We start from the raw sequence: 23,827 nt of genomic DNA, 5'->3' as shown, positions 1-23,827 counted from the left end.
CTTGAGTTATCAATATGTACGACAACAGAACAAAAATATACAATAAAGTTTATATTAGGCACTGAGCTCACACACACACACACACACACACACACACACACACACACACACACACACATATATATATATATATATATATATATATATATATATATATATATATATATATATATATATATATATATATATCGAGCAGCGCAGTACTCCAAAGGTGGATGGAAAGCTGATGACAGGGAGAGCTGGAGCTCCCGTTTCATCAGCCCTCGGGACGAATTTTCCTTTGGGGAACTTTTTCAGTGTTTAAGTAACACAGAGAGTAGGCCAGCATGCTCTCCAATACAAGTTTCTCTAACTGTCAGCACCAATCTACATACACAGTACACGTCGTTAAAAAAAAAAAAAAAAAAAAAGTTCACAATAACCAGGCCTCTGAGTCCCCAGAGGTAGGGGGACCATAAATGCACCCATCCGCTCCTCTCCCGGTGACGACTCAGAGAGATCCATGGAACCACTGTCTCAATTCTTTCTTCATTCCCGAGGTACAGTAACTAGACTCTTTATCTATATATTTTGCCATTGTGTCAACAGACAAAAGTTTTAGTTACCCCGAGGAAATTGTTACTGATAATTTCTTATTAACAGGACTTTGTATAGTCTGTCAACCTTGTTTATTCTTATGTAAATGTTCATGTGGGTAATATGTACCTAAGTCTACCTATGTGTAGCTGTGAGAAGGGCTACGTGGCTGATTTTGCTGAATTAGGTCTCTCCAGTGCTTGGATTTTGAAAGCTAGGTCTGGAAACGCGCCTGGCTCTCTGGCAGTTCATACCAGGTCGTCATCCAGGGCAGACTGTATTACATCTAGTCCTAGCAAAAAAGAACTCTGGTGAAGGACTTTGAGTTTACCCTTCACGTAACTTATCTAGCCTATTTCGGAGACCTTTAATCCCAATGGCTTTGCATTCACACGAAATTCCTCGAGGACACTCAGTAGTTTCTCCAGCCACTCCACCAAGATAACTGCGTCATCAACAAAGTCAAGGTCGGTAATCCTGAAACTGCCAATTGATACCCCACAGTGACTGATTCACAGCCTGGTCTAGTACCCAATTCATATGTGTGTTGAAAAGTTTGGGGGGAAGGGCACATCCCAGTCTTACATCAGAAACTACTGATAAGAAGTCGGATGTCCCCCTACTAAACACTTGACAGCACTCTCATTTCTTTAGTAGAATCCAGCAATGAGTTGGATTTTCCCTGCGGTGATTTCACGAACACACTGAGGTGGTTTGGCCATGTGGAGAGGATGGAGGGTGAAAGATTGACAAAGAGAGTGTATGTGAGTGAGGTGGAGGGGGGAAGAGGGAGGGGGAGGCCGAGGATGAGATGGAGGGATGGGGTGGAGAGGTATATGAGAGAGGGGGGTGTGAGTTGGGAGCAGGGCAGTGAAATGGCGGGGGACAGGGCGACTTGGAGGCGATTTGTTTGTGGCCACCCCAAACGGGATTGAGGTGTCTGGCAATAGATAGATAGATAGATAGATTTCACGAAGCCACAGGAGTTCCCACAGGACCTCCCGATTTACTGGTTCAAACGCCTTTTTGAGATCCACTTAGGATGCCAACAGACCTTGTCGAGACTCAAGACGGTGTTCCATAAGAACTCAAAGAGCTCGGATACAGTCAGCAGCAGACTTCTAGGGCATGAATCTGAATTGCGGAGGCCTCTGGAACTTTAGCAAATGGTACTGGATACTCATCAGGAGAACATGAACAAGAACTTTGCATGGCACACTGAGCACTGAAATATCACTGTAGTTACTACGGTCATGCTTTTCTCCTTTTCCTTTCCAGATGGGGGTGACTAAACCATTTATCCTGTCAGGAGGAATGATACTAGTCTGCCAAACAGCTCCTATGACAGACTGTAACCCCAGATCATGGCTCGCCCTGGCTATGATTAAATCTATTGGGATGTCACAAACACCGGCTGCTTTAGCACTTTTCAACCTAGCCACTGCTTTCTTGATTTCATCAAGTGAAGGCACTGCTTCATCAATTGGTGTGAGAGCAATCGAATGGTTGCACACGAGTTGAACCTCCACTGGGAGGTTCAGAGATATACAGCTGCTCAAAGTACTCAGCCCAAAGTGCTCTATATTCATTTGCCTCCAACAAACCGCTCATCTGCTGTCTGAACAGAGCTAACCTGAGAGGTGGGTCTGGAGTGAAGCTTCTTCAGGGCTAGGTAGGCAGGTCGGAGGTCATTTGCTTGAAAATGGCCTTCCACCTGCTCAGCAATTTTCCTGACATACTTCTCCTTGTCCCTCTTCAATGAAACTCGTGTCCGTCGAGACAGAAGTCTGTACTGTTCCCGATCCCCAGCCAGTCTGGCAGCAAGACTCCCTTCAACTGTGGTTAGCATCCCCCTTGATCTAAGGCAGTCTCCAATACGCTCGTAGCTGCTGCCAAGGTAGCATGTTTCAGGGGGATCATGACTAAACTACGAAACAGGCATAATGTTAATGCAAGAATGACTGTAATTGCATCTGCAACACAAGTGAGCTAAGTTTAGACTGAAAGTGAGTTGGCTCAGTTTAGACTGGTAGGACTACACACACCTTACCTTACCAAAAACCAGTATTAGGGAACAAAGAGTAGTGTGGTCGACTGGTCTACACTTAGTTCACATATCAGGCTGGTCATCATCAGAAGTATTTAGGAATTTGACCTAGAGGAATAAAACTCACTCCTCTGATGGGGCTTCATGACTGAGCTATGAAAGAGGCATCATTTCATTGCTAGAATGACTATAAATGCCTCTGAAATGCAAGTGACCTAAGTTTAGACCGAAGCTGGGCTGGCTCAATTGAATCTGGTCGGACTAAACACAGCTCACTTTGCCAATAATCAGTCTTAAGGAACAAAGTGTAGTCCGGTTGACCAGTCTGCACTTAGCTCACATATCTTAGGCTGGTCTCCATCAAAAGTAGTTTGGAATTGGACCTAGATGAATAGAACTCACTCCTGTAAAGGGAGTTCATGACTGGGCTATGAAACAGGCATCATTTTAATGTTGTAATGACTGGAATTGCATCTGATACGCAAGTGAGCTAAGTTTAGACCGAAGGTGAGATGGCTCAGTTTAGTCTGGTAGGAATACACACAGCTTACCTTACCAAAAACCAGTCTTAGGGAACAAAATGTAGGTCTACACTTAGCTCACATATCGACCATCTGAAGTATTTAGGAGTTTGACCTAGAAGAATAACACTCACATCTCTTATGGGAGTTCATGACTGGACTTCAAAACAGGCATCATTTCGTTGCTAGAGTGACTGGATATGTCTATGAAATACAAGGGAGCTAAGTTCAGACCAAGGCTGAGCAGGCTCAGCTTAGTCTGGCTGGACTACACACAGCTCATTTCCATTTAAGATGTCTTTTCCAATATCTCATTACTGAAACGCTGCATGCTTGGAAGTCTTGAACTCTAAAAAAGTTAGTTTCATTCCTGTAGGTCAAGATCCTATTGACTTCTTGTGTAGACCAGCCTAAGATATGTGAGTTAAGTGTAGACCGGTCGACCGGACTAGTTTTAGTGCCCTACGACTGATTGCCGGTAAGGTGATCTGTGTGTAGTCCAACCAGACTAAACTGAGGCAGCTGAGCCTCGGTCTAAACTTTGCTCACTTGCATGTCAGATGCATTTCCAATCATTCAAACATTGAAATGATGTCTGTTTCGAAGTCAAGTCATGAACCTGTTTGAGAAGAGAGAGTTGTATTCTTCTAGGTTTAATTACTAGTTACTTCTGATGGAGACCAGCCTGATATGTGAACTAAATTTAGACCAGTCGAACGGACTACACTTTGTTCCTACGACTGGTTTTAGGTAACGTGAGCTGTGTTTAGTCCGACCAGATTAAACTAAGCAAGCCCAGCCTCGGACTAAACTAGATTGCTTGTGTTTCAGAGGCATTTCCAGACATTTTAGCTTTGAAATGAAGCCTGTTTCTAAGTCGAGTCATGAACCCCCTTAAGAAAAGTGAATTGTATTCTTCTAGGTCTAATTCCTAGGTACTTCTGATGGTGTCCAGCCTAAGAAATGTGAGCCAAATGTAGATCGGTCGGCAGGATTACACTTTGTTCCCTGAGACTGGTTTTTGGTTAACCCTCCCCAGGTAGACCCACAGTTTCGCTTACAACTTAGGTACACCTGGGTCTGTCAGACCCAGCTTTTAAAAAAAGCGGTCGTGTCACACATGTTTTATAAAATGAATTCCTGAATATCCTACAATGTATTAGGTCCTATCAGTTACAAAACTATGTGAATAAGTTTTAATTAATTGAACTCCACATCTTTTTTAAAATTATGATACGAAACACCAAACTAAATGTTGTTTTTTTTTGTCACCATTCATGAAAACAAAGAACACTAGGAGCCTAGCACTTGTGTCACAAATTGAGGGATGGAGGACCTTCATTATGGGCATAGTGGATCCCACACAACATAAAATCAACTTGCAAACTCATAGTGAAAAATTCCCCCCCTCTTCCTGTACACCTGGGTCTTACAGACTCGACATGCAATTCTGAGTGATATATTGCAAAAACATAGAGACACACAAAAGTAACCCCCCTACACCCTGCATGGCACAAAAAGTTAGGAAGCTGTTGAGAAGGGCAGGGATCCCAGGTATCTTTAAGTTATTGAAGTATACCATCGAAAAAATTGCCCAGGTCTGTCAGACCCAGGTGTACCTGAGGAGGGTTAAAGGTATCCCATTGTTTAACAGCATCCTCAACAGTACTTAGCACTTCAAACTTATTTGAGACTGCCACCAAATAGGCTACTCATATGCACACTTCTTATCCCTGAGCTTCTCAAGATGGTATCCTTTTTGGTGGCAACTTGAGAATCTTTCAGTTTTGATTTGTAGCATTAGAGTAGCAACAAGTCTTTGATGAGCAGCACATAAGTCTGCAATCCTGAAATCCCTGCAGTTCTGAAGGATCCCCCAGGGAGTACTAACAAGAATTGTGATAAGCCTCCTTGGCAACCCCTCCGGTATTGGGATACTAAGTCCAGGGGAGAAGGTTTAGCCACAGGAACCAAGATCCAGCAATTCTTTACTCACAGGATATTGTGAAATCCGTAAGGTAAGAACTGTTTGAATTCATGGTTCCAGAGCCATGGGGACCTACACAATCCCTGAAGCCCTCCCTGCCAGTGCCAGTAACTTCCTTAAAGTTGCCCAAAACCAGGAGTGTATCCCACGAGGGGCACTGTTCCACAATAGAGCCAAGTTTGGTGTAGATTAGCTCTTTCACTTCAAGATTACTCATCTTAGTTGGAGCATATACTCCAATAAGAGAGATGAAACCCAAGGAGTGCTTCAATCTCACCAACAGTATACATTCATCAACTGGAGTAACCCTGTTGACAAAAGAGACAAGGTGAGCAGCAACTGCCAATGCAACACCCCTTAGATGGGCACCATCGTTACTGCCAGACCAGCAGTATGTGTAACCATCGCTACTGATCTCAACATGCTTGGGTCACCTCAGTTTAGCGAGTGCAGCTTTGCCGACCTCCAATCGCCCCAACTTTTGTGACGACAAAGGCAGTCAATCATCCTTTGAAAGGCTTAGAACATTTCAAGCCTCCATCCTCAGTGCCTTCTGAAGTTTAATCCGCACTTGCAGCCTCAGGCTCGCCCACCCTCTACACCACCACAACAAGAATCAAAAGCAGGGTCTGGGCTGGGGGGTACCCCCATCATTTAGTTACTAGGATCCCGTAGGCTTCATCCAGCAACCAACATGGTGGATGCCAGCATAACAGGGCTCAAAAAGCCCTGCCAGGCCGGCACCTGAGAGAGGACTCCCCGGCAAAATTGGATCATGGTCCGGCAACACGTACTGACCCCTATCCCTCTTTCTTCTCTTGTTTCGTGTGAGGTTGTTTTTTTATAGGGAAGGGATGCAAACCCCCACCCAAATCTCCCAAGTCAGAGGAGGGCTCACCATTAGCCTATGGACAGGGGGGTGGAATCCCTTACTATGGCTATCCAGAGTTTTCCTCAGAGTTTTTCTCCTACGTGGATTGCCAACCAAGGCTAATAAGCTCCACCTACCGTACTAGATGGCCGTCGGCATAAATTGCTCATCCGACCCTTGACAGGTTTTGTTTTTCATCCTGCAGCGTGTCTAGTCGCCCTCCTCTCTGACCTAGACCAATAAAGGTGCCGGTTTAGTAGCCAACTATCAGAACATGAAACAGATATAACTGGGTTATACCAATAACAGAACAATGTCTGACCTGACAATCCTTCTGAGTTAAAGGTTGTTGTTGTTATTTATCCACCAGTTGTTCGGCTGTATAAATCCATCGACCACACTTAAGCAACTGCTTTTATGGGGCCGTCTAATAAGTAGAGTACAGTACATACACCGTGCAAGGAACTGGCGCCTCTTGATGGTAGACAACATTTCGCTAAGATCAAAGCAGGAACCTTCACCACAGCGAGGTGCAGGGAAATATGATGAGGCTCGATTCCCGTGAAATAAATGTTTTATTTAAAAGGTGGCTTGAAAAAGAAAAATATCTATTCACTGGTGTGTATTATTAGAGAAGTATTAGAAATACTGAAGTTTTGTGGCTGCATCAGTGAAATTTTGGATAAATATAGGGGAGTCTTTATAAAGAAGATAACATTCGGGAGAGGGACGAGAGAAATACATGTGTACAGGAGGGCGCGGTACATCTTTAATATCAGCGGTACATGACGTGCACTGATACTGAAAACAATCACCTAATTCCAATTATTATTATTATTTTTGTTTAAGTTTCGGAAGAGTCTGTCACAATGCAGTTTAAACAGCTTAACGCCATCGTGCTTTTTCCGACAGCTGCAGCGCTAAAATGATTTAAGCATTTAGTTTGTGGAAATAAATATCCGGGCATGTTAGTTTGTTAATTGTTAAGTGCAAGTCTTCATTTTCCTTAAGGGCTATTCACAAAGTGCAATGTGTTGAAAAAGGAGTGAGCTGGAGAGGTGGGTGGAAGGGATAGGGTGGAATTTTATTCTTATATTCTAACCATTTTTTTTAAATTATAGTATACATTTAAAAATGCTCAAAACATGGTGGCTCGCGAATTAATTCAAGTTCAACAAACAAGAGTGAAAATGACTTTTTTATTTAAACATCTTAGAAATTTCAAGTACCCTTGGGTTAGCATGCTACCACTGCTACGGCGTCCGTATAGTGTCTACCTTTATTAGTAATTTGCACTGAACTGGGAATTGAACCCGTAGTGACCGTCCCTCATGTGATTAAAAAAAAAAAAAAAGACTTTGCGACCAAGTGAACATATTAGTTTATAAATTATATTAAAAAAGAAGTAAGCAGAATCATGGCTATTGTGAATTCCAATACCCTTCTTTTCCGTCATGCTGGTGCTGTAAATTTTTCCTAGGCTGTTGTTTAAAAAGGGTAAGGTTCAGTGCTAGGCCGTGTGGCGAACAATAACAGACTTCATATAAGGCAGGGGGAAATTTAGGACCGACCCAGGCAGGGTCTGGAGAGAGATGGGGTGGAGGGGGTGAGGAAGAACGGTTGGTGGGGTAACGGCAGAAAGGCGATAATAGAGAATGGTGAAAGATGAGGGAATACTGAAAATATCTTGGAATGATGAAGGTAGCTGGGGTAAAGTGGTTGCGGTGGTGGTGGTGGTGATGGGGAGACTAGGTGGAGAGGGAACAATGGTGAGTAAGACAGAAGATGAGAGCTGACTGAGGTGCAATTAACAATGAACAATAATGATAGAAGGATGAGAAACTGTCACGACGGAGAAGCTAAGATGAAAGAAGAATAATGGAGATGTATCTCATACCTGACTGCAACGACAGGTCTGCTCTAAGATAAAGAAAAACGTGTAGGAGGAGAAAAGAAAACACTGGAAGACGTCCCCGTGATAAAATGAATTATGTGTTTATTGTGACAGTTTTATTGACACTATTAGAGAGAATGAGAGAGAGAGAGAGAGAGAGAGAGAGAGAGAGAGAGAGAGAGAGAGAGAGAGAGAGAGAGAGAGAGAGAGAGAGATGTGTGTGTGTGTGTGTGTGTGTGTGTGTGTGTGTGTGTGTGTGTGTGTGTGTGTGTGTGTGTGTGTGTGTGTGTGTGTGTGTGTGTGTGTGTGTGTGTGTGTGTGTGTGTGTGTGTGTGTGTGTGTGTGTGTGTGTCCGATAATACAAGCCATGAAAATAATATGTAAACAAAGCAAGGTACAGTGAATACGATGAAGAAGAAATTATCTTCGTGCAGTCTCTACTGTACTGGTATCAGTGAACAATTTGACCAAAAACGTAGCCTACTGGGCTGTCGACAGTGATATAACTTGCACAGTTCTGTCATCATTAACCTAGCCTACACACAGTATCAACGTTATAATCAGTCCTGCCCAAAATTTGTGGGAACCATTCCCAACTGGGACAGGAGCAAAATGAGGTTGTTAATCAGCATCATTTGTTATCATCATTATTATCCTCATCATGAGCAGCACCAGCAGCAATCCAGCACATTTTTCCCACACGCAAATGGGGCGAGGTAAGGTAAAGAAAGAGAAAAAGGAAAAAATACGGTAGCTTGAGAACTAATGAACAGCATGCCCAGTGAAATGGATCACACGCCCATTCAGTCACCAGTGAAGCCCTCGGAATCCTGGCTCTACATAATAGGTACATCTGTCCACAAGCAAATTCCTTTGTGGTGAGAGAGGGTGTCCACCATTCAATTACTTAATGTGCCCGTACTGCCTCCAAGTGACTGTACTGACTCACAAGCCAAATGGTTTACTTTAAACCAGAAATAATTTACGTTGAGTGGTAACCATATAAACTATTCCTGGAGTAAGTTGAGAGAAAATATTTTCTTCCAATGTCCCTGTGGGCCTGACGATAATACAGATGAGGGTTCACCGATATTAGCAGTCCAACGTCATCTCTTCTTACTCACTGGCACTTCACAGAAATTGGGGATAACAGTTTACATAAAACCAGCAAGTTGTCTTTAGCATGATCCACCGTAATGTTATAAAGTCAAAAGACTCGTCTTCATAAAGATACCCCTACTGTGTATTCGATATGGATGGTGGGCATTAGGACAGAAGCGGTGACACATAACGGGTTGTGACACTAACTGTACTGCTGGGACCTACCGTGCGGCCCTTCTAATAAGTGTCCAGAAACAAAGAAGAAAGAAACTTTCAACAAAAGAAATCCTCTTCTTTCGTCTTAACCACTTTCACACACATAGTTATGTTCAAAAGTGTAACACTTCTCTTCTCCACCTGACAATCAACTTTCCTTTTATTTCTAGTCTTTTTCTATTTTCCCACGCTTCCGCTTTTTCCCTGAGTACCCAGTTAATGGCATACCTTTAATATATCTTAGTATTTGTTTAATAATTAGTGATAGGTGGGGGCGCCCACCATATACCCACTCAGTGTAGCGCTGCTCTTGGGTCACTGCCCTTTCCTCTCCTCTTTCCTACCGTCCTCTTCTGTTTTTCTTTCCTTCATTCTTTCCTCTTCTTTATGCCTACGGATGACTACACTCCCTCTTCTGCCTTTTTTTTCCTTCATTCTTTTCGTTTCCTTCTCCCTATGGGCGACTCTACATTGAGTGACAAGCCAAGTGGTTTCCTGCACAGCAGGAAACCATTTACTATGCTGGGTGGTAACCATATTACCAAATTATGGCGCCTGGTAGTTTAGTGGATGATTAAGTCGCTCCAATCTGATTGAGCCTGTGCAGGTTTATATCCAAGGGATAGTTGGGGTTAATTGCTCACGTATTGCCACATGAGTGAGGCTGGTCGCTCTCGTCTTAAATGTCAGGACCAACTTGCCTGGCACCGGGCTCTTATGCTCCTCGTGGGGCAACACAGGAGTAGATGGTGATTATGATGATTTGTTTTTGTTAGTTTTGCTTTGTTTCTCTTGTTTTTAAGACTCACTTCCGTCCTCTCCTGATTTTCGGGTTTGTTCATTCCTTCTCTCTCTTCTCCTTCAGGATGTTTCCTCATCATTCAGTTTTCTTAGGTTACTCTGTGCTTGTCTCAGTGACTTTTCTGTCGATTCCCCCCCCCCTCTTTTTTTTTCTCTCTCTAATTATTTTCCCGTCACCCACTGGTTTACTTCCGCTCTGTCCGTAGGCATGAATAAAGTAAATCTGAGGTATGATGTCGTTTTCACCAGAAGTGCAAAAGGTGGACATGCGTGTACAGGCCATAAAGAAATTTTCGGCACCCTTACGGCACGATACATTATGCCACACCATGCGAGGCATTCTGAATCAACTCCTGAATTACGGTGCGTGGTTGGTATCTCTGGACCTGTATTGCTGGTGTGTGTTAATTCGTCTGCTAATGATGAAATCCAGTGGGAGTGGGAGAGAGGTACAGGGGTACCAACCACACTACATATTCACGCCGTCTGTAACAGTGATCGTTGCGGAGGGTATCAGAGCAAGGGGTGCCGAATAATTTTTGAGAGCCTGTACATTCATCGACTCCAGCTCCTCTAGTCATCTTCTACTGTAGGGCAGTGCTCTTAACCTTTTCTGAGTCACGGACCCCTTTGAGAATCTGGCGAAAGCTATGAACTCCTTCCCTACAAAAATGCACATAAGCACATAAACACAATATGACATACACATAGTTTAAAAAAGTCTTTACAAAGTATTATGTTTCTCACTCTTTTTCATGCAGAAACTAATGACCACTGGAAAAAACGAAGTACATCCAACGTGTGCAAATTAAACAAAATAAAACTTTAATTCTGTTCAAAAGTTCATTTCAATGAGAGGGTTGTTATTTGGCTAGAAAAAGAAGATGAAATTGTGGAGTAGTCTTTGACAAGGCAACACGCATGTCATCGTTGACATCCAGTTGATTATGACTTCTCGTTTTGATAGAAACAAGAGCTGAAAACCCTGACTCACAAAGATATTTAGTTGCAAACGGAATCAGAGCACCTATAGCTCGTTTTGCAAGATGAGGGTAGGTTTGTGTCAACGAACACCAGAATTCTTGAAGACTGTTCGATTTTTTTTTGGGGGGTAGGGGAAGGGGGGGGGCAACTAATTATGCCAAAATCACGCAATATCGCTAAATTGTTCTCAAGTATTCAGACCTTCACGGACCCCATGAAGCCCTTTCATGGACCCCAGGTTAAGAACCCCTGTTCTAGGGCATCTTTGTTGCAATGCAAGACACCCCTGGTTGGTACATAACAACATAATCAAATATTAACCACTGCACGTACAATACTCAGTTTACTTTCTTGTAGTGTCAGAAATGTGTAAGATCCGATATGTCTGACCGTCTTGCCAACTGTATAGCTTTTCACACTCACTTCTTAGCATGTACGTGGAGACCGTTGTCAAGACGAAACCGTCTTCCAAAAATTAAATGTGTTTGTATGCCACATATCGATGTTCCTGGATGTTTCTGTAAATATTCCCTGCCTCCTCAATATATTAGGAACTTTATATTATTGATTTAGAGCTAACTAACGTACTTGAGGAAGGTCTGGCAGGCAGGCTTTATAATGGACTGGCAAAATTGAAGGGGTAGACCATTAAGCTCTTGCTGGTACGGAGAAAGTGGGAATAGCAATAAAGGAAACCTATAAATACCGGTGAAAACAGTGAAAGTCGACGGAAACACGGAGAGAAAGGTATTAATAATTCAGAGCAGGACATATAATTTGCCCACAGGGTGGGGAGAGGAATGGAAGGGAGGGAAAGAGTACGGCCAGTCGGAAGGAAGAGAAAATTCCAATTATGTTGTAAAAGGGGGAAAAAAAATAGTAGAATATAATACCTGGAAGGTACTGAAAAATGATTGGAATAATGAAGAGAAATGAAAACAGCAAGAGAAGAGGAAACCATACAAGGAGATGAGAAGAAAAATGAAATCATGAGACATCGGCAGATGCAAGAAAAAGGGTATATAGGAAGGAGACGAATTGGGAAGGAGACTGTACAGGGTATAGTTTGAGAGTGAAAAGGGGAAACAAGAATACGTGACAAAAGTCAACAGGAACGAAAAATACTGGGAAGAACTCGAGTAAAGCAGACAGATGACAATAGAAAGATAATACACTAACAAACAAATGGACATAACAAACTAGAAAGCCCTAAGAATGTGCATACCTCCTCCAATGCCATTGCCATTAGAATGGATCCTGGACCGGATTCGTGGAGATATTATGTGGAATACCTAAGATCCGGATCCTCCCCCAAATTTAAACAATTCTTTCTTGGTCCATGGCCAACCCTTCCACAAAAATTCATTGAAATTCACTGCGAACCTTTGGAGACATAAAGCAGTCGGATCCGGATTCAGATTTGGGTCCGCCCCAAAATTTAAAAAAATAATAAATAAATAAAATCCTTCGCCCATTATCCACCCTTCCATAAAATTTCACGGAAATTGAAAACTTTTGGAGGTATCGTGTGGATAGACAAACAAAAAAAACTGGGTGAATACATAACTTCCTCCAACTTCGTTGGAGGAGGTAATTATATAAGCAAAACATGAAATTTAAAGCTTGATCTCTCTCTCTCTCTCTCTCTCTGCATACCTTGTCGCCCTAACTCGTGTTCTCGTCGGTTAAGGAGCCTCCCAAGAACCTCTTCCGTAACAATTTATTTTTAGATATGGCTGGTTAATATCGTTTTATACATTGTTTTGCAGAGTAAGGTGATACGAAAATGCCTTTAATGATACAGAAAAGTACTGAAAGTTGTGATTAGCAAAATAATTCGCTTAGGAGGAGGTGCTACGGGATTTTCTTGACCGACGAGAATACGGCCTTAAAGTCACTTATCCTTTTTTTCCCTAATACACAGTTTCCTTCCTTTTCTTTAAATTTCATGTAGTTTTTTTCCTTCCTCCCGCCGCGATTTCAACACTCCGCCTTTAACCCCACTAATAGAATCACCGGAAGAAACATTGCTTAATTTTCATTTCCTCCACAGTTTCTAATTCAAATTAACCTCGTCTGCCACTTTTAAAACTGGTGCCAGGATTCGTAATCCGGGTCCAAGCTACTGGTGACGGAAACTGAAATAGGTGAGAAGACATACCAGGCTATTCTTATCAGTGTCCCTACTGCCATCTGCGATCCTCGTTGACGGAATGAAGGTGTTGTGTGAAGACCTGCTTGTGTAACACCTCGTTGCTCACCAGATAGAGTTGGTGTGAAAGTGTGGTACGCGAGAGTATGGTGGCGTGGTGGGGGAGTGGTGGTGTGAGGGTGCGGTGGTGTGAGGGTGTAATGGTGTGAGGGTGTGGTGGCTTGAGGGTGTGGTGGTGTAGAAGTCTGTTGGCTTGTGGGCGCGGTGGTGTGTGGGTGTGATGGTAAGGGTATGATGATGGCGGGTGGCGGTGTGAGGGTGTGATGGTGTGAGGGTGTGGTGGTGTAAGGAGGTTGATGTGGGGTTATGGTGGTGTGGGAGTGTGGAGGTGTCGTGGTGTTGTGGCTTGGGGGTGTGGTGGTGTGAGTATGTGGTTGTGCGGAGGATGTGGGGAAGTGGGAGTGTGGTGGTGCGGAGGTGTAGCTGTGTGAAAGTGTGGTGGTGTGAAGGCTAGGTGGTGTGAGGGTATGGTGGTGTGGGGATGTGGTGTTGTGGGGATGTGGGGATGTGGTGGTATGAAGGCGTGCGGGTGAGAGGACGTGGTGGTCTTGTAGTGTTGAGGTATGGTGATGCGAAGGTGTGGTGGTGTCAGAGTGTGGCGGTGTGACATTGCGGTGACATGGGGATGTTGAGTAGGGATATGCAAGTATTAAGGGAAGTGGTGTGAGGGGGTGTGGTTGTGGTGGTGTGTGGGTGTAGTGGGGTGTGGGTGTGAGGGTGTGGTGGAGTTAGAATATGGTGGTTTGGGAGAGTGGTTGTGTCGGGGTGGGATGGTGTGGTGATATGAACATGTGGAGGAGTAAGAGTGTGGTGGGGGTGGGGAGTAATGGTGTGGGGGAGTCTGTTGACGTGGCGGTAAACTGGCTAGTCAGGGGACTTGATTAAGAGTGAAGTGTTTTCGTTCCTAGAATTTTTATATTCTTGGAAAAATTATTGTTCACAGGACATTTAACCCCATCTTTACCGAAATGCATTTGACAGTACATGTGTACTTCCATTCTTAAAGCCATTGAAGTACCAGGAAAATTTTGGAAGCACACATGTACTTCCAAACATCATGGTCGTCTGCACGAGTACACGGCTTTGCTGCCTCGGTATGACTCTTATAATCCTTCCACGTGGTTTTCAACTGCAGAAAAAGCTGGACTATATGATAACAATCCTTTTTTCTCGACCAATGGTGACATTATTATGTCATACATACGTCATGAAACCCCATTAGTTTCGACCAACTGTTGACTGCATATATGTCGTAATTTCTCAAGAACCAATCAGATTATCAGCCTCCCCACCACTCACGCCTCCCCTGCTAGTCTGCAGGTATTTTTCAAGAAAAATTTGTGAATGATGACTTAGTGTGTCTGCGGTATAGGAGGGAGTGTGTACTTTGCGCTAAACCCCTCCACAGACCCCCGTTATACGGAAACATCATGTCAAGTGATGAGGAGGAAGATTTTACCCCCCATTTAGAGAGTGATCTGGATAAATTTGATAATGAGTGGCTGTCTCAGGAAAGTGACGATGATCCATTCTATCAATCGGAAGAGAGTGACGGTGGGAACACAGACGGCAGTGAAAGCTTTGTGTCGAGTGTGTCTGCCTCGAGTTCTGACCCTTCAACTCCTCACACATTTAGGTTACTGAGTGACCCTTTTTCAGACAAAAGACTAAATGATTTGCCGAATGTGGTGGAAGATTTTCCGAATGTGCATCCGGAAGTAATTTATCAAAATGAAAATCACCTCCACAGTGCGTTTGACTTTTTCATGTTATGACAAAAGAGACTACAAAACATCTGTTCTTGGACAAACGCACGTGCAGACAAATTTTTCATTGAGAACCCAACAAAAAACAAGAGATATTTCATGGATAGGAGATGGGTCGATGTAACTGAAAGTGAATTCTTTGTGTTTATGTTCAGCTGAACATTACCAGGCTTGGCATGACCAGTAACCCATACGCTTTCCTCTCTCATCTTTCTCATATTATCCCTTCTTTTTCTCTTCCTTTTATTTTTCTACGCTCTTATACTTCCTACACCCATATTCTTTTCCTTTTACATCAGTTTTTCCCGTTTTCCTTAATTTTTTCTTCACTTCTTTCATTCTTTATCGCGTATGGTCTTGCCTTGCCTGGTTGCGTCTGCCGCGGAGCGCGCCTGTATACAGTATACTGTACAGTAGGTCACCTTCTCATCCACGAAAAAAATATTATTTATTGCTAGAAATTAAACTGCAAGTAGGTAAATACACGTATAAAATGTGCATGTGACTGTTTTCAAGCCTAAATATCAACTGGTTATTTATGTACGTATAGGCTATTTTAACAAAACATATATATATATTTTTTTTCACAGTCTTTTGGAGATTATCTGGTCACTGATGTAAAAAAAATAAATAAATAAATAGCGCAAAGTCATTAGCTTGGACGCGATGATGAATTACCCCCCAACCCCTGACGCACAAAAAATGTTGCGTGACAACTCGATGTGTGCGAGGGGGGGGGGGGCGGGGATGGCCACCGAAGAAGGACATGGTGCTCGGCAACCATGACATCTCTGACACGGCTACAAATTTATTCCACTTGAGCATCTTCCAGTCTTTCTTGTAAGCAAAAGTCTGCAGATGATAGTGGGATTTTGTCGAATAATGGAGTAAACCATAAATGTTGACTGATTCAGAACAGTAAGAAACAAGCCAATATCATTACTCTCTCTCTCTCTCTCTCTCTCTCTCTCTCTCTCTCTCTCTCTCTCTCTCCATATGATTAAAGCAAGTATTAATTTACCAGTTAGTAGTCTGTGTAATGTGTGTGTGTGTGTGTGTGTGTGTGTGTGTGTGTGTGTGTGTGTGTGTGTGTGTGTGTGTGTGTGTGTGTGTGTGTGTGTGTGTGTGTTGAACCAAACCGAAACTGAAAAAGGAATTTCGTTGAAATTTGGCAGGTTGGTTGCAACTGGGACACAAATATACCCGTGCCAGTTTCATGCCAGCTGAAGTTTTTGAAGGGGTTCTTTGACCCCTAGTTGCTCCTACTGTTTGGTAGGGAAGGCGTTAAGCGGTCCGATAGGGTCACGAAACATTTACTGTTGCGTAGACGCATAAGTCGCTGGTTACTAACAAAGGGAAGTGCGGTTCGTTCGTTCGTTCAAAGATTCCCTGCACCTATAGTGCAGGCCGGGACATACATTAGCCCGGTCAGTGGGGTATGGACTGGTTAAAAAACAGTAAGGGGGGATGACAGGACCTGAGGATTGACCAGCACACACGTCCTGTCTCCTGGCTGGCTTTGTGGTGTGTGGAAATGCGGTCTAGAAACAGCTCTTATTGGGGCAAGTGCTGAGCAACCTGATAGGGACGCGAAGTTTTTATTATTATTGTTATTATTATTATTATTCTACAACATAAGAAATTTAATTTATTATTAAGGAGATTAGAGCAGACATCAAATGCATACTGGTACAATAATGGTAATAAAAAATGTTTTTCATTAGTGTAGGCAATAGCCCAGATGGCGTATTTATTTTTTGCTCGGTATATGAATGTGTGTGAAAGAAAAAAAAAAAGTTTTCATCCAGTTTTAAATAAACCAGGTGAAAGTGTTGATGGTAGGCTAAGTCAAGAAGCTGATCTATTTTTTCAAACAACAGGTCAAAGACCGGCAAGATACAACTAGATCAAATTAAAAGGCTGTGATCCGATTTAGTCCAAGCTTAATGGAGTGGCAGAGGGAAAGGCAAGAATGAAAGATTTTATTTTGAACTTATTCAGAGGTCAAGGTCACTTGGTAAGGTCAAAGTTGCACCCGTATATGTCGGTGTCTGAACCATGTAACCAGGGTAGTTTAGTTCTGACCTGAAGTATACGTAATGAAAGGGTTGCGGGTCAGACAAAATATTTACGGTACCTATTATTACTGAGTCAAGGTAACATGACACGATCAAAATAATCAATATGTATCCGATTTACACTGAGCTTTGTGGAAGGATGCAGAGCAGGGAAAGGATGAAGTTCTTCGAGTTAGGGGGCAATCAGGAAAAGGCTGACACCTCGGAGAAAGGTCTAAGGATAAAAGTCACACTGCATGGTTAGCTTAAACAGTTTTGATTTAATTTTGGCCAGATTTGGTCGATGACCTGAGGGTATGACAAAGACAAAGAATATCGAATTTAAGTGTAGTCAACGGTCAAGTTCCAGAGCGAATAGAATAAAACAGTTTTTATTTATTATTTTTTTTTAAACCAAATTTGGAGGAAATGTTGAGGATGAACCAAGGCCTTACCCTCCTGTGATATAGAACATCAGGTCACATGCATGACACAAACAGCGGGCAGCCGATTTAAACCAAATTTGGCGAAAGGGTTCAATGTAAAGAGAAGACGAAGAGATCTGATTATGAGGACAAGCCGTCCACAGTCAGTGTCACACAACAGCATCAAGTATTAGACCCTGTAATTTATGCAGTTTTGGTTGGGTTTGGACCAAATTGTGGTGGAAGAACTGAGGGTCAACAGAGGATGAAGTGACTCGATTTTGAGAGCAATAGTTCAAACGTCAAAAGGTCACAAGGTTAGGTCAAACGTTTCGATCCACTTTTATTCAAATCGACCATATTTAGTGGACGAAATGTTAGTTAGACAATATTGACTTCATTCTGTTTCTAGAACAATCGGTCTATGCCACTGACAAGAGACAGAGTCAAACATTTGAGCCATGCACCATTTGAAACATGTGAGTGTTGCTTGCTGAGTCCTTTATCTTCGTCGCATATTACATAACCACAAATTTCGAAACAAATACTTTGTAGCAGTCCTACTTCTGTTAAAATTATATCTGAGTTATTTACATGGAAACCATATTCTGTTTCTCTGAAAATAATAAACTTTGCTGGAAAAAAAGCTGCGCCTTTAAATTCTATTTTCTGCGCACCAAAGGTGACCTTATTCTTACCGAAACTTTCAAAGGGAGAAAGATGCCACAAAATTGCATGACAACATCCAAAGGAAGGCCTGAAAGTTGTTACTGTACATCCCAATTTCATGACGTGAAACAACAAGCCCTCTACAAGGTCAGGGCACAACCTCTAAAGGGAAAAAAATCATCAGTGTATCAGACACACTCTTCAAGATTATTTGGTATGAAGGTATGAGCCTTATTACTCTGCCTAGCACTAAGCCCCGTGCTTTGATTCTCAAGTATTTTGAACGGTGTTCCTTTCCTTATGTTATAGGTATCTACTCTCTTACATCTCATGCTACCTCCCATACGTCTTACGCTCTCCAAAATACCTTTTCACGTCCTGTTATGGCTGAACTTCTAAAGGTATAGTTATTCTCCTTTAGCGCTTATATATACATACATATATATATATATATATATATATATATATATATATATATATATATATATATATATATATATATATATATATATATATATATATATATATATATATATATATATATCTTTTGTGGAAAAGTTTCTAGAGAAGGGAAAGAAGTTGTATGCGCCCTTCATGGATTTGGAAGAAGCATAATTATGACAGGGTGGATAGACAAGGAATGTGGAAAGTATTAAGAATATGTGGAGTAGATGGGAAGTTGTTGAATGCTGTGAAGAGTGTGTATGCGGGTGCAAAGGCTGCAGTGCGGGTGGATAGTGAAATGAGTGAATTTTTTTATTTGAAGGTTGGATTGAAAAAGGGATGTGTCATGTCTTCATGGTTGTTCATTCTGTACATGGGTGGGGTTATAAAAGAGATACAAGGTAGGGCAGTGGATGTTGGAGTGGCCCCAATGAGAGAGGGCAGTGTTTGGAAACTCCCTGTACTGTTGTTTCCTGATGATACTGTGTGTTAAAGTGAAGACGAAGAGGAGCTGCAAGGTTTGGTGGATGATTTTGGGAGAGTGTGTAAGAAACAGAATCAAAAGGTGAGTGTATGGAAGAGTAAAGTTATGGTCTTCGAGAGAAGTGAAGCCAGTGAATGTACAGTGAGGTTGGATGAGGAGGAAATGGAAAATGTGAGTGCATTAAAATACTTGGGTAGTGTGATGAGTAAGGATGGAAGTTTGGAGGGTAAAGTGCTTTGAAAGGGTACAGCAAGGAAGAAAGGCTGCTGGTTCTTTGTAAGCAGTGATAAGAAACACGGAAGTGAGCATGGAAGTGAAAAAGTTAGTACATGACAGTTTTGTGATACCAACTCTAACGTATGGAAGTGAAGCTTGGACCTTGCTGGAGGGACACAGGTCAAGAGTGAGACCAATGGAAATGGGTTATTTGAGGGGAGCATGTGGAGTCACATGGAGAGACAGACAAATGAGGATGTGGCGGAGCGTTGTGGTGTGGATGTGGATGTGATAGGAAGCGTTAGGAGAAACACATTGAGGTGGTTTCGCCATGTGGAGAGGATGGAGAGTGAGAGACTGACGAGGAGAGTGTATGTGAGTCAGGTGGGGGGGGGGAGAGAGGCAGGGGGAGGTCAAGGATGAGATGGAAGGATGGAGTGGAGAGGTATATGCGAGAGGGGGATGTGAGCTGGGAGCAGGGCAGTGAAATGGCGGGGTACAGAGCGACGTGGAGGCGATTTGTTTGTGGTCACCCCGTGTAGGATTAAGGCGTCTGGCAATATATATATATATATATATATATATATATATATATATATATATATATATATATATATATATATATATATATCCTAGTGTCCCTCTCCTCACTTCATATCAGTTTTATCAGTTTTATTGTCCATTCCTCTACCCCCCCTTCCAACTTCACCCTCATGAAAAGAGGGTAGAATTATTGGTATATATAACGTCTGACCTAAAGTCTCTCTCTCTCTCTCTCTCTGAGAAATATGTAAAATCGGATGCAGCGGAGAGAAATTCAAAACCAGATTCAAGCCTTAAAGCTCTATGTTATGGATAAAGGATCAATGAAAATAATTTCCTCAAATTATCACTCACATCTTTCTGCGTCTGGACTCAAAATTGTAGCTAAATGCAATTTCCTTCGATTACGAATGTATGTCTAATAGATAAACTAAGAATAATTTTGGATGAGTTACTTGTTATTTCACATCATTACCTTACATCCTACTTGTTAGGCATTTCCGTGGATAATGCTGGAAAGCAACCCTACAAATGAATAGTCAGTCTTTCAGTCACTTAATATAAAAATGATATAAATTTAAACTTCTAGGTAATCCAAATACAGGCCACATGGGTAACTATGATGAATCATAGCCGCTGCACTTACCTGTTTTCAGTAACCAAAGGCTAGCTATCTGCCATTAAACAGCGTTACCCCAATTTACTCACTGCCAATCACACCATCCTATGTTCCGTCCGCTGCTGTGTCTGCCCCTAACAATCTACCTGACTCAGTTAATTTCCTCCAAATATTCCCCAGATAGAATAGTTTCATATTATTGTGCTCTGTTTCCCCATTTCATATTTTCACATTGCTAGTTCTTTCCCTCACATTCAATCCCAATTCCCTCCACTTACAAACTCCAAATTCAGTGACTATAGGGTAAAGGTGACCCGAGGCAACACCTCTTTTTTTTCTTGGTCTCTGCTACTCCCAGGAAATCTTGCATTTCCAGTTCACTCCATAATCCTTAAATCTACCTCTCTCACCACACCATCCAAAAATATAATGAACAGCTGTGTATCATCCATTCCTCACACACTCTTCCTTTATCTCAGATCTTTCATTTTCCTCCCTTCCTCCTTGCACACGTACCATATTCAGTAAAAACTCTTTATAGTAAGTAGAATGTCCTCATACATTTAGCCTAATCATTACCACAAAGCTTCTTTACTCTCTATGTAATACGTCTTCAGGGGAATATATAATGGGTTTATAGGACGGAGCCTATATGCACTTTATAGTAAATATGGGTAAGACAACAAAGATACAGCGAATCATTGTGGACTGGAGTGAAAGAAGTCAAAATATAAAACACGAGTAAACAAACCATAAAGGGGGAGGAAGCAGAAAGTATTTATGATGTTCAATCCAATTGACCTATTCTTTCCTCTTCTTATGTTCGTGGTTTTGTTGCCAGACCTACAGCAGTTATTGTCTCTCATATCTCGTTGTGCGGGATATTGACGTATGACAGTTTCTTAAATATTAAATAAGGGTGCACACAGTTATGAATTACATAAAGTTGCATCTCAGCTATCACTAGGTGGATTGGGGATGGTGAAAACTTATCTGAGCCAATGACAGGATAATGACAAGCCGATTCCCACCGACTTAGACTTATGGGAATGAGAAGTGGACATAAGAGGACAGGAATCGCAAATGAGATGAAGTGCCTGCAAGTGCATGAGGAGAATTATATCTAATAAGCAGAGTGGCACTCAGTGGAGCGCATCTTTCCGACAAGGGCAACGTTATTTCCAAACCACTCATAATGGATTAGATTTTCTCATCATTGATGAGGGTTTCGCAGAAAAGTGATTTCCGGATCCACAATCTGTAATACTATCCGGAAAGGTCTGAAAAGTTAATGGGTTTTTCCCTGATACATGGATTATATACCCATCAAATTTAGTCCAGAGCTCTCCAATAGATTTTGGGCAATCTAGCTAACAGACAAACAATCTAAGAGAAATCGGTCCCAAAAGTTAACCGATTGTTCCCTGGAACATGGGCTATCTACCCACCAAATTTGGTCCAACTCTCTCTTTTAGTTTTTGAGTAATCCTGCTATCATACAAACAAACAAACAAACAAACAGGGGTGAAAACATACTCTCCTTGTCGGAGAGAATGACCAAGTGTACAGTATACAGCGGTAAGAAGGCAGATGTAATTGGTGTGGAGCTAAGAGTAATGTACGAAACAGGTTAAGAAATTTTGAAAGCATGGGAAAAAGAAAGGTAAATACTGAGTGTATAAAGAAATTGGTGATGTGAGAAGGAGAAGCAGAAAGGATTAACAAGGTGGACGGATAAGTACTGTAAGTCAGAGATGTCGGACAATATGGCTGGGCAAGTGAATGATGTCCATGTATCCTATTTCAACCACACAAGATGAATTCCAGGATCAAGTGTCTGGCAGCAGATAGACAAATTAGTATCTCTTCCACCAGTCACCTGACCTATTACCTGTTGTGCTTACCTTTCTGCCGAGTTTGTGTAGAATATTTTGTTAGATAAGAGTGATGTACCTGTCCAGAAATACCAGTTAAATACCCGTCCTGTTATACTGCATTCCTTTCAACCAGTCTCACACTGTTTTGTATCACCCTTAAGATCAGCTGCAGAAAAGTCCTAAACTAAATTCCCTTTCTCCTCTCTCTCTCTCTCTCTCTCTCTTTCCAGGTTACATGACATCCTACCCTCCTTTCCAACCTTAAACTTTTCTTCCATATCCTTTCTTTCCCACGTCGCCATGAATTTCCCTTTCACTTCCAATTTGCATTTGTCCTCTTTCATCCCACCCTCTCCACTTCTGTTCGTCGTGCCTACCTTACCTTTGATCCTGGGTGAATCAGTGGTGGTAGATGAGGATGAAAAGGCGAATGTGTCAGAGTTAGGTGAGAGTTTCTTCATGTGGGCCGAGCATCCATTGGTCAGCCAAGACACTGACGCCCTCTGGAGCACAGAACAACACAGAACATCAGTCACTAGCAGGAAAATGGCCATACAGAGCTAAACAGCTAACACTGAGATGTGAAAGTCAAAGTCACCCCCCCAATCCTAAAATTTTAATCTCACCGTGCTCATCTGCCTTAATACAACTTGCACATCCAATAAGCAAAAAATCTGCTTTTAACAAGCAAGAAAGAAAACCATCTAAAGCATTCTTATATAACTCACTATAGTCATGGCGCACGACTCTGAGATTGTCACTGTCATACCCTGGCAACCTGCCATTCAAAAGTGCATCCATTTTCATATCATATACACGAATCATATTATTATGCACGAATATATTATACATGATTATTATACATGACCATATTATACACGAATCACTTGCGTCTCATACACGAATCACTTGTGTCTCATGTTATACACGAAATGGGATGCAGTTTTGAATGGCAGCTTGCCAGGGTGTGATGATGACAACCTCAGAGTTATGCGCTGCGACTACAGTATGGGATGCAAAGGTCAGCCTGTCTATAGTGTTTCTGACCTCCGACTGTCTACTTGAACACCTGTAATGGCAGTTGGCATCTAACGATTAACCAAATTAGCCCTCTCAGGCACGTTGACGCGAATCACGTTTCTTGTGGTTTGGCACGTAAACACATTGACAAGAATTGCATGAAAAAGCATTAAAAAATTCACCAAAAATTAAGTTTTCGGCCGATTTGTGTCAAATTTTGGTGTGTTCTAGTGGGTGCATCTCTCTTCCGAGGTAAATACTTGGCAACACTGTGACTGCTCTGATGAGACAATGCACAGCAGAAAACCCTCAGTACCTAATGACCAGCCAGGCTGAAGGATAGCACTACATCAGTTGTCCCTTTAAATCCGCCATTTTCCCTCTCCCTCCCAAGGCAGAATCAATTATTGAAATACTGTGATTGTACAGTGTTTTTGACTATGCTGTGAAGTGATTGTGTCTATGAAACATAGATATATTGTTTGTAAGGCACTGGG

At 42.2% G+C, this 23,827-nt stretch overlaps 1 protein-coding gene across 1 annotated transcript in view; it reads right to left on the bottom strand.

Moving 5' to 3' along the window:
* The window catches only part of LOC145409344 (uncharacterized), a 155,542-nt gene extending 132,495 nt beyond the window's left edge, over positions 1-23,047 (bottom strand). Inside the window, exons 1-7 of the mRNA XM_080279814.1 lie at positions 23,039-23,047; positions 22,688-22,813; positions 13,372-13,633; positions 10,623-10,677; positions 5,208-5,439; positions 2,181-2,503; positions 1,627-1,727 (exon numbers count right to left, since the gene is read on the bottom strand). Coding sequence (XP_080135940.1) covers positions 1,627-1,727; positions 2,181-2,503; positions 5,208-5,439; positions 10,623-10,677; positions 13,372-13,633; positions 22,688-22,813; positions 23,039-23,047 — 1,108 coding nt within the window. The remainder of the gene's footprint in view (positions 1-1,626; positions 1,728-2,180; positions 2,504-5,207; positions 5,440-10,622; positions 10,678-13,371; positions 13,634-22,687; positions 22,814-23,038) is intronic.
* Between the last annotated feature and the right edge of the window lie 780 nt (positions 23,048-23,827).

Source organism: Coenobita brevimanus, chromosome 80, assembly GCF_032717465.1.
Source record: "Coenobita brevimanus isolate Jiangsu-jjx chromosome 80, ASM3271746v2, whole genome shotgun sequence".
In the NCBI taxonomy this organism is placed as follows: Eukaryota; Metazoa; Arthropoda; class Malacostraca; order Decapoda; family Coenobitidae; genus Coenobita; species Coenobita brevimanus.
This window is presented reverse-complemented; position numbering and strand designations above follow the sequence as displayed.